At 57.3% G+C, this 16,236-nt stretch overlaps 1 protein-coding gene across 5 annotated transcripts in view; it reads left to right on the top strand.

Annotated features, from left to right (window-relative positions):
- CARM1 (coactivator associated arginine methyltransferase 1) overlaps positions 1–16,236 on the top strand; it is a 40,322-nt gene that overhangs the window by 11,217 nt on the left and 12,869 nt on the right. For 4 of the 5 annotated variants that reach the window (XM_079915569.1, XM_079915568.1, XM_079915567.1 and 1 more), the window contains exons 2-3: positions 13,181–13,306; positions 15,603–15,709. In XM_079915569.1, coding sequence (XP_079771695.1) covers positions 13,181–13,306; positions 15,603–15,709 — 233 coding nt within the window. The remainder of the gene's footprint in view (positions 1–13,180; positions 13,307–15,602; positions 15,710–16,236) is intronic. The other variant, XM_079915570.1, reaches the window with a different exon arrangement.

Here is a 16,236-nt window from a genome sequence, read left to right as displayed (position 1 = left end):
TGCTCCGTCTCCTACCACCCCCCATTCCTTGCGTAGTGAGAGGAGAACCCCTTTGCTTCCCTCTTTTTGTCTGTCTCTTTCAATTGATTCATCGCCCACAGCTTCGGTAAGAGCGGGTCTGAGCTGTTTTCCTTTAAGATTGTTTGGCGTATTTGCTCCCCCGCGAATTGTGTTCCCGTGGCTGGGGTTCCTTTTGGCTGGATGTGTTACTCGTGTAACGGTTTTGTGTGTAGAAACCTGCCTGCCAACACAGGAACTGGTGAGATTCTGGCCGGGTCGGCCGCAGGGACCCTGGCAGATCCGTGCTCTAATGAAAAAAGGATGCTCTTTTAATCCCCCCACAGGGGGCACGTGAGTAAATACAATCAAAGGCAGACTGGGGGGCGTCCTGCAGACCCAAGAGGGACATTCCAGGAGCTTGCCACATTCTTCTCTGAGCTGGAGGGGAAAGCAAAGGCAGGCTGGGGCTCCCAGACTTCTGTTGTGTGTCCTGGAGGCCACCTCCGCACAGCCTGGCTCTGCTCTGAGCCCTCTGTGTGACCGGAGGTTGGCGTCCCTAGGGATGGATGAGCCCTGGGTGGGGGATGCTGACGGGTCACCTGGCCTTGACTCCCTTCCACCGCCACGCCACCCCCGTGCCCTGCCTATTGCCGCTTTGAGGCCCTACCGTGGCTGACGTGGGCTGAGCCCAAACATGTGGCGGGCGGGCGCCGTGCCAGGCACTTTACGTTCACTGACTTGCCTCGCCGTCAGAACAGACCCTTGGGGAGCCACCGGAGCCACAGCTCATCCCCGTTTCCTAAGGGAGGAAACTGAGGCACTCAGTGGTGGGCGGCAGTCGGATGCCAACCCAGCTTTGGCCCTGACGTCTCGACTCAGCCCTGCCACCCCTTGGGCGCAGGTGAGGAGTCAATGCCGTAAAGGAGAGGTAGCACCTGGCCCTTGTGGTTTCTGTCCTGTGTCGGGGCAGTGGCCCCGGTGGATTCTTCTGGAGCCTGAAGCCAGTCTTGCCTCATTCCTGCCTCGTTGCCGATTCCGTCATGGTGTCAGGCAGCCTCTGTCCCCTCTCGCCTGGGCCACATCTGGAGTCAGCATCTGGTGAGGCAGCCTCGGGTGGGCGGGAAGGGGCCCTCCTACCTCAAACATCCTGTTGTCTGAGGCCGGAGGGGCTCCCGGAGCTCCGGGGGCCTGGCGGAGGCCCTTCCGGCAGCCGTGAGGCCCCAGGACATTCTGTTTCACCTTTTTCTTTGTCGATGGGCCCTCCACTGGGACTGCAAGTGGGCCTCAGCCCCCTGAGCTGGTTTCCTCCATCACTCCGCCGCCGAGGCTGCCTCTGCCCCGTCCTCCGGCCTCTTCCGGTTTGGCCTCCCTGGAGCCACCCTGACCTGAGGGTTGAGGCCCCTCAGCTGGCCAGAGGAGGGACATGTTTGAGTTCCCCAGACAGCGACTGGCTCAGCTGCCTATGCTGGCGCAGCGTCCCCGGCAGCTGCGGGAGCCAGAGCGTGGAGCGTACCAGCCGCTCTGAGGGGGTCCTGCAGCTGCCCTTGACAGAGCTCGCCGGCCCACCTCCGTCCTCACGGAGCACTGCCAGCCCAGCTCCTGCCGGCACAGGTGGTGGCCGCCCTCAGTGATCCCTTCCAGCCCTGGGAGGCAGGCTCCAGCGGGCTCAGCGGGGTGGTGCCTGCCAGCCATGGTCAACCAGCCAGGCCTGGCTCTGCCCGGGCCCAGGGCCCATGTCCTTCCCAGGGCCTTGAGCGTGGTCCCCACAGCCCCCCAGGGCCAACTCTCCTCCCAGAGGCTGGGATGGGCTTCGGCTCTCTTTCATGAGCTGCTGAGTCCCCAGGCTGAGCCGCTCCCAGCATGTCAGTTCTCTGTGCCTTGGTTTCCCCTCTTGAAAGTGAGCTAAGTGTGCCCAGGCAGGTGGGTGGGAGCATTAGCTGAGCTGCTGCACTGCGTTAGGTGTTTGCCTGGTACCACATATAGCAACAGCTTCAAAGTCATGGCCAGAGAAGAAAGGCCCAGCAGAGGAGGCTGGCAGAGGAGGCCGGCAGCCCAGCGCATGGAGTGAGGGGCTGGGCTGCTGGTTTAGTTGCCTCCACCCCCCCGCCCCCCCGCCCCCAGTTATCCGCTAAGCCCCCGTGCTTTCATGGGCCAAGGAACAGGCGCACATCTGCTGTTCCTTTTGTAGCTCACAAAGCCCAGGGCTGCAGGCTGATTAGCATGGAGGGGGCAGACATTTGCATGTAATGGCTCCTGCCCAGTCGGAGCCCCTAGTATTCTTTTCAGAAAAGCCAAGCCCTTTCTTTGGTCCTTCTTCTCTTGGGGTTGCCCTTCCACACACCCCACAGTTAGACTCATCTTTGGGCCCCTCCAGACCAGGCCTGCAGGACCAAAGCCTCCAACCCCTAAAGGCAGATATCGCCCCCCAGCCCCCACGGACCAGCCGTTTGAGAGGAGTCCCTGCTGACACGCCCTCCCCGGCCCCTGACCCCCTGAAGCCAGAGCTGACTTAGGAGGTTTGGGTGTCTCCAGTGCGGGGCCTCTTCTCCAGCCTGTGGTCAGCCCCACTGGAAGGCGGGGAGAGGTGACAAGGGGCGGGCCAGCAGAGGTGGGTGGCTATTATATTGTGAAATATTTTCGAAGAATACAGCCAACACCAAGAGCAGTCACTGCCACCTTAAGAGATAAAACGTTGCCCATAGAGCAAAGGGCCCCCTAACTTGTCTCCTCCCAGGGAGGTAACCTCCTGTTCAGCCAACACCGGTGGTCAGCCTTCACACGAGGCCACTTTGACGTGGCCTAAAGACCCAAGCTGGCACCTCGGAAACCTAGGAGCAAGACTCCTCCAATCACGGCATGAAGCTGGTGCCTCTCAGCCTCGGCCAGATGGCTGCTCTGGGTCTGAGTGGCCTGCACCAAGCCTGGCTGGGTGCCCAGTCGGGCTGGTCCAGTGGCCAGATGCCTGGTCTGGGCCCAGTGTGGCCTTGTGTCCAGAATTCTCTCTGGGATTCCTTCTCTCCAGTCTTTGCGTCTGGTCAGAGTGCCATGGGGATATGGGGCCCCGAGGTGGATGTTTTGTGCTCAGAACCCCTGCTATGTGCCTGTGGGTCTTGGGCTGGGCACAGGGTGTGTTGGTCCTCATGACGGTGCTGAGCGATGCATTATTATTTTATTTTCCTCGACCTGAAAGGTGGGGGGTGGGGGGTGGAGGCCCAGGTGGCAGAGCCCAGATTCAAAGCTGGGTCTAACGGACTCCAAAGCTGGAGTTCTGGGATCTGCACGTGCCGTGGCCTCCCTGGCAGGGAGGCTTCAGGAAACCCAAGTCTCTAGTGGCCCCGGGCACCCCAGCCTGGCCCCGCCTGCTGCTTTGCCTCCATCACACCCAGTAAGGGGGGGAGGGTTGGGTGCAGGCCTGTGCTAGGCAAGACGGTCACCGGCTGAGAAGCCAGTGTCCTCCATCCTCCAGCCCTAGAGGTCACTTGGGTCACAGGACCTGAGGCTGCAGAGGAGGGATCAGAGCCATTCCCACTACCCTCCCCCCATACCAGCAGGGTCTGACCTGCTCACTTCGGAGAGGGCCCAGGCGACTTGAGTGGGCACCAGGCCTCCCCGGCTGTCACGATTGCCTTTTGTCTGCTTATCCTTCAGGAACGTGGTAGAAATTCAAACCGCTCAGGAGGGTGTAACATGAAAAGCCCGTCTCTTCGTCCTGCCTGATCCTGGCCTGCCCCCCGCGCCGCTGCTCGTCTTCTGGTGCGCCCTTGCTGCGCGGTGTTTCAGGCACACACGGGCTCACGTGCACACATCTCCCCAGGAACCCACTGGGCTCAAGGTTCTGCAGGTTTAAACCATGCAGTCATTTCGTGGTGTTTCTTTCTAGACAAGCCCCAGGCAGGCAGCACGCCTGGCCCCTCCCCCTCCCCGGCCCCCCGCTCATTTTTGCACCTGTGGTGTGTGTGTATTTTACACCATCTGCCCCTAACAGTGCGGCTTGGTCATCTTAACATGTCAGCGTCTGCAGACAGAAATCTATGCCTTTCCATCGTCTGTACCTTCCTTCACTCATTCAGTGGCTCTTTAGGTTTTCTGCTGCTTTGGACAGTGCTGTATCTAGGTGTATCCTTGCAGACATTCAGAAGTAGAACTGTAGGATAAGGCCCCGCAAGGGGACTTCTGGGTCAGAAGTCTTTGACAGAGATGCCCAGATGGGGGCTGGCCCAGTGCGCCGGGGTGCTTGGGGGAGGGGTTGGGATTCACCCCGGGACAGGGCCAGGCCAGAGGAGCCCAGGGTGACCTCATGGTTCTCAAATACCCCAGGGCTGGGCAGTGCGGCAGCAGCTGCTCGGAGCGTCTGCGAGGACAGCACTGGAGCAGCCGGCTTAGGTTACAGCCAGAGAGGGAGGCCAAGCCGGGCTAGGATTCCCCGGGGTGGGATTCTCTTCCGAGACCGTAACCATGGCTGCTCCTGATTATGCAGTGCATAGGACACTTACTAATGCCTCCCTTATCTCATGGAATCCTCACGGCAGGGAGGGTTTTATCCTCACTTTATCCCCATTGCACAGATGGGGCTCCTGAGGTTCGGGGTGAAGGCAGGTGGTGGGGCCCTCCAAGTGGGCTGTGTCCTCTCACCCTGCAGGCTGTGCCACGATCACCTTTGGACAGATGAGGAGACTGAGGCCTGCAGTCACATCTGGAGGGCGGCACGGTTGGCCCTGAGCCCAGGTCTCCCTGGATGCCCATTCATTTTGACCACTGCCCTCCTGGCCTTCCCTGCTGCGGAAGCGGGGCAGTGGGGCCTGGTGCCTCTGGAAGACGGGAGGCCCTTTGAGGAAGGCGAGCCCTGCATCCCCCCGGGACCTGACTCGGCCTGGATGTCGCCGCCTAGGCAGCCTGCAATCTGTATTGCACAGGGCATCGTGCGTATCAGACCCCCGAGTCCCTCCAGCCCCTCTTACCCGGCCTTCTCACTGGTGTCACCTGCCTTCCTGTGGTGCCCGGGAGCGTGGGAAGGCAGGACCTGGCTGGCCTGTTCACTGTGGTGCCCTCGTGCCCGTGCTTGGCACCGAGCGGGCTGCAGGCCGAGCCACCCAGTGAGCCGATGGCCCCGAGCAGAGGGTGGGCCGAGGAGAGCACCCTGATTTCTCCACGCCTCGTCCTCCTCTTCACCCAACCCTCCTCTCTCCTGTGGAATATTTTCCTCTGGAAGGTGAACAGCCTGCGTTTTATTTGGCAGTAGGAGGTGATTTAATAAAAGACCTCACATATGGACAGGCGTCCCCCCACCCCCAAGTCTGCCAAGGTAAATAGCTTTAATTATGCCTTGCTTGTGGCTGTAATAGTTTTTCTGCTAGAAAGGCAAGGACTTGAAATGTGGCCCTTTTTTGGGTTGGTTGCTTTTCTTTTCCCCCTGAGCTGGTGGCTGCTCTCCCGTCTTGCCCTCCACCTCTCTGTTGTCCAAGAGGCAAAGAGATGCTCTCATCTCACACGAGGATGGAAGGTTCTACGGGAGGAGAGAGCTTGACTCCAGGCATTTATCTCCATTCCACTGGGTCCCTCTGACACAAGTTTGTCCAGCCTGAAGGGCTCAAGGACCCCCTGCTTGTTCCAGAGCAAAGGGGAAGGGGAACCTCCAGAGCAGAGGTTACCGTGGGGCTGCCCAGTGCCCAGCGTCTTCCAGTAGTTAAGTGACCTTCCCCAGGCCACACACGCCCTCGGCCTGGGCAAGTGGACCCCCATTCTGGCTGCCTCCTGCATGTAGGGAAGGGGCCCAGTCTCCCTGACCCCAGGCCCCGGGGTGGGGGCCGTGCAGGTCAGCATCCCCAGGTGCTGGACTGGGCACTGGGCCAGCCACGTGCGGAGCCCTGGATTCAATAAGGAGTCAGCCTGCGATCAGGGCTCGTCCAGGAAGTGCTGGAGAACCTTCCTGGTCTTCCTCCACCTGGAGGAGGTGACAGGGATGCAGGGGAAGAGAGGCAGGGTGCCAGGGAGGGTCTGCGGAGCCACGGAGGCTGGAGAGAAGGCCTTCTGCCCATGGTCTGGAGGGTGGTGAGGTCAGCGTGGCTTGACAGGGCGGCGGAGGGGCTCTGTTGAGGTCGTCTGTGTTAGCAGGGGCTCACGAGCCCCATAAGGAGTTTGGACTTGTTCCAGAGGGCTCCGGGGAACCACTGAGGGGTGCAAGCAGGGAAGAGAACACAGCAAATCAGCCGCGTTAGATGCTGTGACTGGGACATGCCTGGAGGCTGAGCACGTCCCCCGGGGTCTTCTGGTCAGTGTCCCCGAGAGAGGATGCCTACCCCTCCCTGAGGCCGCCAGCTCTTTTGAGGCCCTCCTGGGTGCCAGGCCCCGCTTTGGGCCCAGGAGTGAGGGTGGGGAGCAAGGTGTTGCCTTCAGGCCTGGGACCGGGGAGCCCCTGTGCCTCAGTGTCTGCCAGATTCTGCTGCCCTGGGTCCCACGGTGCTGTCCAGGGAACCGACTGGGAGGGACATCAGGTGGCGCTGTGCTGGGTGGGGGCAGGCAGCCTGTCCCCGAGAGCCGCCTGCTTCCCAGCCTCTGTCGTCTCCTGCCGGAACGGCAGCTGCCCTCCAGCCCTGGCCCTCTCTCGGCACGGGGTCCCTCTCGGTACTGCCCGTGGCTCTGGGGGAGCCAGACTTCTGAGCCCCAGGTCCACCGGGGCCTCTCTCACCTCCGCCACCGCCTTCCTACAAATTGCCCGTCTTGCCTGGGAGCCTCTGCAACCTCTCTGGGCTGCAGCCAGGAAGTCCCAGTCGCCCCCATTCTCCCTGCTGGGCCCCTGCAAGGAAAAACACTGCGCCTGTGTGTGTCCCCTGCTCTCAGCACTCACACTGAACACTTCTGATCCCCAGGTGTTGGGCAGGTGTCCCCACACACCCAGCAATTCTCCAACACCAGCCGGCTGTCTGACAATTCAACTCAATTCTGAAACTGTCTACCTGGAGGTAGTGTCAGATCCCACAGGTTGAGGGCTCAGTCCTACAAGACTGTACACACCCCACTTCAGACGCCAGTCACAAGTTCGGCTTGGGTCATCTGTGCTTTCCATCAACCTGCTATAAATCAGAGGTTCCTAGGACCTCTTCCTCAGGTTCGATTAATTTGCTCCCGCAGAGCTCAGGAAAACAGTTTACTTACTAGATGACTGGTTAATACAGAAAGATGCAACTCAGGAACAGCCAGATGGAAGAGCTGAACAGGGCGAGGCGTGTGGGAAGCAGTGCAGGGCTTCCGTGCCCTTTTCGGGGGCGCCAACCTCCCAGCACCTCCACGTGCTCACCAACCTGGAAGCTCTCCTGAACCCTGTCCTTTTGGGGTTTTTTGGAGGCTGAGAAGGGGGGCACTGAAAGTTCCAACCCTCTAATTACTTGGTTGGTCCCCATATGCCTTTCTAAGTTCTATATCCTGGGGTGGTTGAAGGGGGCTTCACATGAATCATAAAAGACACCTTTATCGCTCTTATCACTTGGGAAACTCCAAGAGTTTTAGGAGCTCTGTGCCAGGAACAAGGACCAAATAACATACGTATTATAGATCACCGTATTACCACCCCCCTTCCTCTCTGCTTTCCCACATGCTGTTTCCTCTCGCTGGAGCATTTGTTCCCAATCTCTTTCCCTGGCTGGTCAGGTGCCATCTCTAGCCTCCCACAGTGCCCCTGTGCCCCTGGCCTCAGTGCCCAGCACCTGGGGGTCCTCGTCACTCTGGCCGCCTGGCTCTCCTCACCCGCTCTGGGATGGGGAGGGTGTCTCCTCTCACGCCACTGCCGGGTTTGTAATAAAGTTTTATTGGCACATAGCCATGTTCCTTTACATATTTTCTGCAGTGGAGTTGAGTCACAGTAGCAGAGATTAAATGGCCTGAAAAGCTGAAAGTATCTATGTTCTGGTCCTTTACAGAAAGAAGCCCAGAGGGGTGGTGCGCACACTGGCTAGGAGCACAGACCTGGAGCCAGTCGGCTCAGCCCCTCGCCCTGTGACCTTGAGCGAGATACCTAACCTGTCTGAGCCCCCTTTTCTCATCGGAGCCAGTGGGGGTGGTAGCAGTAGATACAGGGGTGCTGTGAGGGGTCCGTGGATAGCGCAGGAACAGAGCCTGGCACCTGGGAAGTTATTACTCACAGTCTGGCCTCCCAGCCCCATCGTGGTCTCAGCAGGGTGTGAGTGGGTGGGTGCTGGGCCACGCCGCCTGTGGAAGCTCAGTGTTTGTGACTTGGATATTCAGGGGCCTTGCTCCCCAGGGAGCAGGACAGGTGGGGTGGTTTTCCTAGCTCCCCCCACTGCACCCTGAGCGCTGCATTGCCTGTGGATTTGTCCCTGGCTATTCCGGCCCCTCGTCCCCTGGCCCCAGAGCCTGGGCGGGACAGACTGCAGTGTGGTGGCTGGGAGGCCAGCCCGGGGTGGCAGGCCGGGTCCAGGAGCAGGGTGGACACGTTTGTGATGGCTGCGGCATGACTAATACTCCTTGGGCCGAGTTCGTTTCCCGTTCAGAGCACGTCTTGGGTGAGCCTCTGCGGAGCCTGTTCACCGCTCAGCCCTCCCGTCCCATCACTTCAGGGAAGAGGGACACCGGCTCTGCCTGACCTGGCTGCGGGGGGAACCCAGCACAGCCTCCTGGTCTGCAGCCCCCTTTGTGGTCACCCCCAGTTAGAGCGACGCGGCAGTCTGCCAGCCCCTCTCCCACTTCCTGTCTCCACCTCTCCGGGGCCGCGTACATGCAACAGCCCCCGAATGTGCCGGCTGGTGTGACCAGGGTGGCGCTTTCTGGCTTCGTTTCTGGAGGCAGGGCACAGAGCAGTTCTGCCTCTTGCACCACATGCCCACTGCTGGGTCTGGGCCCTGTGGGCTCCGGGCCCCTTTCCTGGGGGGAGAAGCCCTCCCCCAGGAACCCCTCCCCCGGGGCCCAGGAGGCAGGCTTCACCACCTGGCTGGGATAGGCCCAGCGCCACCACTTCTGCCCACTGTCCTGGGGGCCCCCTCCCAGTGAGGGGGCGGGGAGGGGAACAGCGATCGACCAAAGGTGCAGAGCCCTGCCCACTGGGGACTGGGGCGCTGAGCGTGGCCATGGGAAGGGGCTGGGGAGGGGAGGTCCTTGACTGCCAGTCCGAGAGCTTGGACTTCTCCTGAGACTTTAAAAGAGGTAGGCGCCTGGTCCGGCTTTTTAAAATTATTTTTTGGTTTGTCATATATTTACCTGGCATCCCCTGTGTGCCAGGGACAGGCCTGTGGGTGTATAGCTGTGACTTATACAAAATGCTGGCACCATGGGCTTTGGTGGTCCCACCTGTGATGGGACAGTTCAGGTTGCCCTTAGCCCTGGCTTCCCTGGCCCGAGCCTCTGGATGCGGCCAAGCTTCCCTTAGCCACAGGTCCCTGTGGTCGCCTGCCTGGCGCCAGGTTGCAGGGGCTGCCTAGGGCAGCTGGTCGGGTTGCCAGGCTGCTTTGTAAACAGGCCCTCCCTGGTCTGCTCGCTGCCACACAGGAGTAGCTGACAGATCGGCTTTATTTTCTGCCCCAGGAGTGGGCATGGGTACCACGTCAAGGTTTCGGGTCCCTTCCTGAGACCCATTTATAGCTGGACTTGGGAGCACCTCGTCTTGGGTCCCCTGTGGGTGCGGCGTGGCTGTGAGCCTGGGGCTGGCCTCCCAATCCGTTCTTCCCTCCTGCCCGCTGTCAGGAGGCTGCCTGTGCCCTGCTCCCCGCTCCCTCCAGGAGGGGTACCTGGCTCCAGAGGTGGGAGGTCATCTGGCAGAAACCCAGGCTGTGGCCCCAGGAGCCTCCTCCAGGCTGTGGCCCAGGCTTAGGGCTCACACTAAACAAGAGGAGAGCAAGGGGCTCAGCGGACACCCGTAGGCCCTTCACATCCAGATTCACCCATTGGGAACATTTTTCTTGTTCTATTGAGATGAAATTCACATAGCGTAAAACAATTGAGTTGCATTTAGTGCACTCACAGTATCAGGTAACCATCACCTCTATTTCCAAAATATTTTCATCGTCCAAAGAGAAAAACCTTGTTTCCATTAAGCAGTCATTCCCCATTCTCCCACCCTCAGCCCCTGGCAACCACGAATTTTACTTTCGGTCTCTATGAACTTACTGGTTCTGGATGTTCCATATATATGGGATCATATTACCTGTGAGCTTTTCTGTCTGGCTTCCGTCACTCAGCACAATGTTTCTGAGGCTCCTCCGTGGGTTGGGACCTTATTTCTTTTTATGGCTGAGTGATATCCCATTGTATGGATGGACCACATTTTGTTCATCCAGTCATCAGTTGATGGACATCTGAGTTGTTTCTACTTTTCGGCTGTTTTGAATAGTAACACTTTGAATATTTGCATCAAGTATTCATTTGAATACCAGCTTTCAATTCTTTGGGGTATATACCTAACGAGTGGGATCGCTGAGTCAAATGGTAATTCTGTGCGGCTGTACCATTTTAAGTTCCCACCAGCAGGGTCTGAGGGATTCAATTTCTTGCCAACACGTGTTATTTCCCCCTTTTTTGTTTAAAATTACAGCCGTCCTGCTGGGTGTGCAGTGGTATCTAATTGTGGTTTTGAGTTGCAGGTCCCTGATGATGTGCACCTTTTCACATGCTGGTCATTTGTATACCTTTGGAGAAACATCTCTTCAAGTCCTTTGCCCGTTTTTGAATTGGGTTATATTTTTGTTGTTAAGAGTTCTTTATATATTCTGGACAATAGATCCTTATCAGGTATATGATTTGTAAATATCTTCTTCCATTCTGTAGGTTGTCGTTTCGCTTTTTTTTGTGTGTGTGTGGTATGTGGGCCTCTCACCGTTGTGGCCTCTCCCGTTGCGGAGCACAGGCTCCGGACGCGCAGGCTCAGCGGCCATGGCTCACGGGCCCAGCTGCTCCGCGGCATGTGGGATCCTCCCGGACCGGGACACGAACCCGTGTCCCCTGCATCGGCAGACGGGGACTCTCAACCACTGCGCCACCAGGGAAGCCCCCGTTTCGCTTTTTTGATACTGTCCTTTGATGCAAAAAGTTTATTTAAAATTTTTTTTTTTTTTTTTGGCCGTGCTGCATGGCTCTCAGTATCTTAGTTCCCCAACCAGGGAGCGAACCTGGGCCCTTGGCAGTGAAAGCACCGAGTCCTAACCACTGGACCGCCAGGGAATTCCCCCAAAAGTTTATAATTTTGATGAAGTCCAGTTTACATAGTTTTTCTTTTGATACTCTTGCTTTTGGTGTCATATCTAGGAATCCATTGCCAAACCCAAGGTCTCAGAGATTTACCCCTCTGTTTTCTCCTAGGAGTTTTATAGTTTTCACTCTTACGTTTAGGTCATTGATTAATTTGAGTCAGGTTTTATATATGGTGTGAGGGTAGGAGTCCAGCTTCATTCTCTTGTACAGGGAGACCCAGCTGTCCCAGCACCATTTGTTGAAGAGACTATTTTCTGCCCCTTGAATGTTCTCAGGACACTTGTTAAAAATCAGTGGGCTATACGGGACTTCCCTGGCGGTCCAGTGTTTAAGAATCTGTGCTTCCAAGGCAGGGGGCATGGGTTCGATCCCTGGTCGGGGAATGAAGATCCCACATGCCGTGTAGCGGCTGGGCCCGTGAGCCATGGCCCACATGAGGCATGGCCAAAAAATAAAAAACAAACAAACAAAGAAATCAATTGACTATAAACATAGGGTTTATTCTGGACTCTAATTCTATTGATGTATGTGTCTCTCCATTTGCCAATACTATTCTGTTTTGATTACCATACCTTCGTAGTGCGTTTTGAAATCGGGGAGTGTGAGTCTTCCAGCTTTGGTTTTGTTTTTCAAGATTGTTTTGGCTGTTGTGAGGGTGATTGGGAACACTTCGCACATTTGTACTCATGCTTCTCTCTATAAATATATTTTGTCGTTGTTGTTGATTTGGTGAACCACTTGAAAGCAAGTTGCAGACATCACAACAATTCACTTTCCTTCCATATGTATCTTTCAATAATACGAACATTCTTCTGCAGAATAATGCTCCTGTCACATCCAGATCATTTGAAGTTATGGCTCCTGCAGTCCACACATTTCCCCACTTGGCCTTTGTAGCTGTTGAACAGCGTTCATTAGGCTGCAGTCCAGGACCACACCTGGCATCTGATGGTCACGTCTCTTTAGCCTCCTTCACTCTGGAATACTTCCCAGCAATTTTTGCCTTTCCTGACTTTGGCCGTTTTGAGGCAACCAGGGAGGTTGTCTTGCAGACTGCCCTGTGATCTGGCACTGTCTGTTGTCCCCTCGTGATGGGACCAGGGTGTCTGTCCCGCTGCCCCACGTCAGGGCTACAGCTTCGGGTCGGTTTGTCTCCTGGTGATGCCGTGTCTCACGGTTCGGCTGAGGTGGGGTGCCCCATGCTTGTTGAGTGAATGACTAGTAACAGTAGTAGTGGCGGGTGCGGGGATGCAGTGCTTCCTGTATGCGTGTGTTAGGCCTGACCCCTGCCCCACCGTTAGTCCCGCTTGACAGATGAGAAAACTGAGGACTCAGACCTGCCCTGGTGACACACTAAGTGGAGTAGGTGGGGTGTGAACACAGACCGTCTGGGTCCTGTGGCCACACTCACAATACATGCAAGAAGGAAGGGGCTCAGCGGGAGGAAGCAGAGGCGCCACTGGCATTTCTTTCTTGACCCCCGCCCACCCCTGCTCAGCTCTGAAGGCCAGCGACGCCCCCATGTGACACGGAGGGGCTGGTGGCTGAAGGCCCGACTCCCTCAGCTGGGCCTGGGCTGCCTGCTGGGTTCCCGTGACCCTCTGACCCTGCCAGGCTTGGCCTTCTCTCCCCTGTGTCTTCCCACCTCAGTGCCCAGGAGTGACATGGGGCTGGCACCAGCAGGTGCTCCGTGAGGGAACGTGCCCCCTGGGCCCCCCAGTGCCTTGCAACTCCCCGTCCCCTCCCCTCAGCCCCGGTTGCCCTGTGGACACCTGTCCTCTCCTGCTGGACAGACTGCATCCTGTGTCCCCGCTGGGGATGCTGACCAGCCAGCGCCTCGTCCTCAGCGTAGGCTGGGCAGGCAGGGCACATGGCAGCGCTTGTGGGGCGGGTGTTGTGGCACCCTGGAAGAATCTGGGGTGCCGTGAGGGGGGGGGAAGGTGGCCCCAGGACCTGGCGGCTCACGCCCGCCTCCCTCCTCTCGCAGATGAAGACGTCTGTGTGTTCAAGTGCTCGGTGTCCCGGGAGACGGAGTGCAGCCGTGTGGGCAAGCAGTCCTTCATCATCACCCTGGGCTGCAACAGCGTCCTCATCCAGTTCGCCACGCCCAGCGGTACGTCTCCCTTCTGTCCCAGCAGCACACAGAGCGCCCAGAGCCAGGGGGCTTAGGCTCTCAGCCGTGGCGGGCGGGGGGCCTGGAGCCCGGGTAAAGCCCATTCATCTGACCCAGCGAATGCCCCACCAACATCAGAAATATTCCCAAGTAGAAATATGTCCACGGTAAGAGTACGTGCTCGCTGCCTGGACTCTGCCCCAGGCCTAGCTGGCTCCTTTGGGTCCTTCTGGGCTCTGCTTATATGTCCCCTCCTCTGAGAGGCCTGTCCTGACCTGCCCACACCCCAGGCCTCTTGGAGGAGCCGGTCACATGGGAGTCAGGGGCCCAGCCCTCCCGCAGCAGTGGATGGGGTGAGACAAGGTCCCGAGGTTGGCAGAGGCTTTGTTCCGAGCGCAGAGGAGACTCTGGAGGGTTCTAAGCAGACCCATCTGGGGGACACATGAACAGGGCTTGCGGAGCCCCAGGCGAGTGCTGCTGGTGGCTCTGGGTGGGGGTCAGCAGTGGAGGTGGTGAGCCGCCCTGGGCTGGAGACCCCTCAAAGGGTCCAGCAACCGGGCTTGGTCCCTGCAGAGCCGAAGTCAGTGGGCCTGGTGGTCGGCGCAGGGGCTGGGGCAGGAGAGCCCAGGATGGAGAGGCCGCCTGCCCACGGCTGCCCCCAGCTTCCCCAGAGCCCTCTTACTTGTCTCAGTGCCCCCGTTGGAGAGAGGAGGCTCCCCCAGCCCAGACCCTCAGGACTACCCGCCCTCAGGTGGCCTGGCTTCAGAGCTGAGAGAAGGCCGGGCTGGGAGAAAGCAGCCAGGTGGCTGACCACCTCCTGCCAGAGCTCCACATTCCATTTCCTTTTTTATCCAAAATCAATCCCAATTCAATGTTTAAAAAAATAAGTTACAGAAACACCACCAGGGTTGTCATTAAGAGTTGATGTTTTAGATCCGCCTAGTCTTTTTCTGCTTCATGGATAGTTATATTCTGATTTTTTTCCTTTCAATCCTATCAGTTTCTTAAATTATGGTCAAGTATACATAGCAACAATTCTACCATGTTAATAACCCTTTTTGAGTGTACATTTCAGTGGTATTAAGTGGTATTAAGTATATTCATCATGCACATTGTGCAACCATCCCCACCATCCAGCTCCAGAACTGTTTTATCTTCCCAAACTGTATATTTTTAAGATATTGTCTTTTAGGTGTTTTTTTTTTTAAATTTATTTTTGGCTGCATTGGGTCTTCATTGCTTCACGTGGGCTTTCTGTAGTTGTGGTGTGCAGGGGCTGCTCTTCGTTGAGGTGCGCGGGCTTCTCATTGCGGTGGCTTCTCTTGTTGCAGAGCACGGGCTCTAGGTGTGCGGGCTCAGTAGTTGTGGCGTGAGGACTCAGTAGTTGTGGCACGCAGGCTCAGTAGGTGTGGCGCATGGGCTTAGTTGCTCCACGACACGTGGGATCTTCCCAGATCACGGATCGAACCTGTGTCCCCTGCATTGGCAGGCGGATTCTTAACTACTGCGCCACCAGGGAAGTCCTGTCTTTTAGTTAATTGTGTTAAAATACGCCTAACGTAAAATTTACCATCAACCATTTTCAAGTGTCCAGGTTCCAGAGATATTAAAGCACATTCACGTTGTTGTGCAACCATCTCCACGCATCTCCATCGCCCATTTTCATCTTTCTAAACTGAAACTCTGTTCCCATTAAACACTAACTTCCCCTCCCCTCCCCCCTCCCCTCCAGCCCCTGGCCCCCACCATCCTATCTGTCTTCATGATTTTGTTTGCTTCTTTTTCTTGATGCTATTTAGTGGTCTGTGTTCATAAACATAGTTCATTTGCCACGTAACACCTGGTCCTGCAGACCCCTGCTGACTGGTTCTGTCATGTGCTTCTCAGTGTCCACTGGGGTCCATCCAGTCCCCTCTGACCGGACACTGGGGTAGTGTCCCTGTGTCCACTTGCCACCCACAGACACTGCCGTGAGCTGTGGGTGGACCCGCGGGTGTCTGCTGGGGTGAGTCCCAGAGACTTGATGCCCGGGTCATCCTTTGAAGGCTTTGGCCAAGCTGCCCTCTGGCGAAGCAGCGCCAGCCGCGTGGAGCACGCTCGCCCCTGACACCTGCCTTCTCCCGTGCCAGTCACCAAGGGCAGGCTTGGCTGCCCTTCTTCTTTTCCTTCAACTTCAACATTTGTGTGTATGTGTGTGTCGGGGAGGCGGTTTCAGATCACTCGTGCTCAAGGTAGAAAAGTCGGGGTGCACGCCTAGGCAGAGCCCGCCACCCCTGAGCCGGCTTCCCCCTTCCAGATTTCTGTTCCTTCTATAACATCCTGAAAACCTGCCGGGGCCACACCCTGGAGCGGTCGGTGTTCAGTGAGCGCACGGAGGAGTCCTCTGCTGTGCAGTATTTCCAGGTGGGTACATACTGCCTGGGCCAGGCTACTGCCCCCGGTGGCCCCCAGAGGCCATGCGGCACAGGGCAGGCCCACCCGGGTTCATGTCCTGGCTCTGCCCCTTACTCGCTGAGTAACCTTGGGCAGGTTTCCTCCGCTTGCTGGGCCTCAGTTTCCTCATCTGTGAAACAGAGATGCCAGTGCCTGCCTACGAGGGTTGCTGGAAAGATTTGAGTGCAGGTGAAGCTCAGGTCCACAGGCATTTTGAGTAATGATAGCATAGTTACAATGTCCTGAACACGTAGGGCATGCCAGCCACTGGCCCCAGCGCTTTGACACGTACAGAAGTACTTGAACCCTCCCAACAACTCTAGGAGGTAAGTACTATTGTTGTCCCCATTTTACAGATGAGAAAACTGAGGCTCAGAGAGGTTAAGTGACTTGCTCCAAGTCACACAGCTATTATGCAACAGAGCCAAGATGGGAAGCCAGGTCTGCCTGATGCCAAAGCCTGTGCCCCTGCCCAGGTGCCACGCTGCCTCCCGATC

This window comes from Stenella coeruleoalba, assembly GCF_951394435.1.
Source record: "Stenella coeruleoalba genome assembly, chromosome: 3".
Lineage (NCBI taxonomy): Eukaryota > Metazoa > Chordata > Mammalia > Artiodactyla > Delphinidae > Stenella > Stenella coeruleoalba.
Note: the sequence above shows the minus strand (reverse complement) of the source record. Positions and strands in the feature narration are given on the sequence as shown.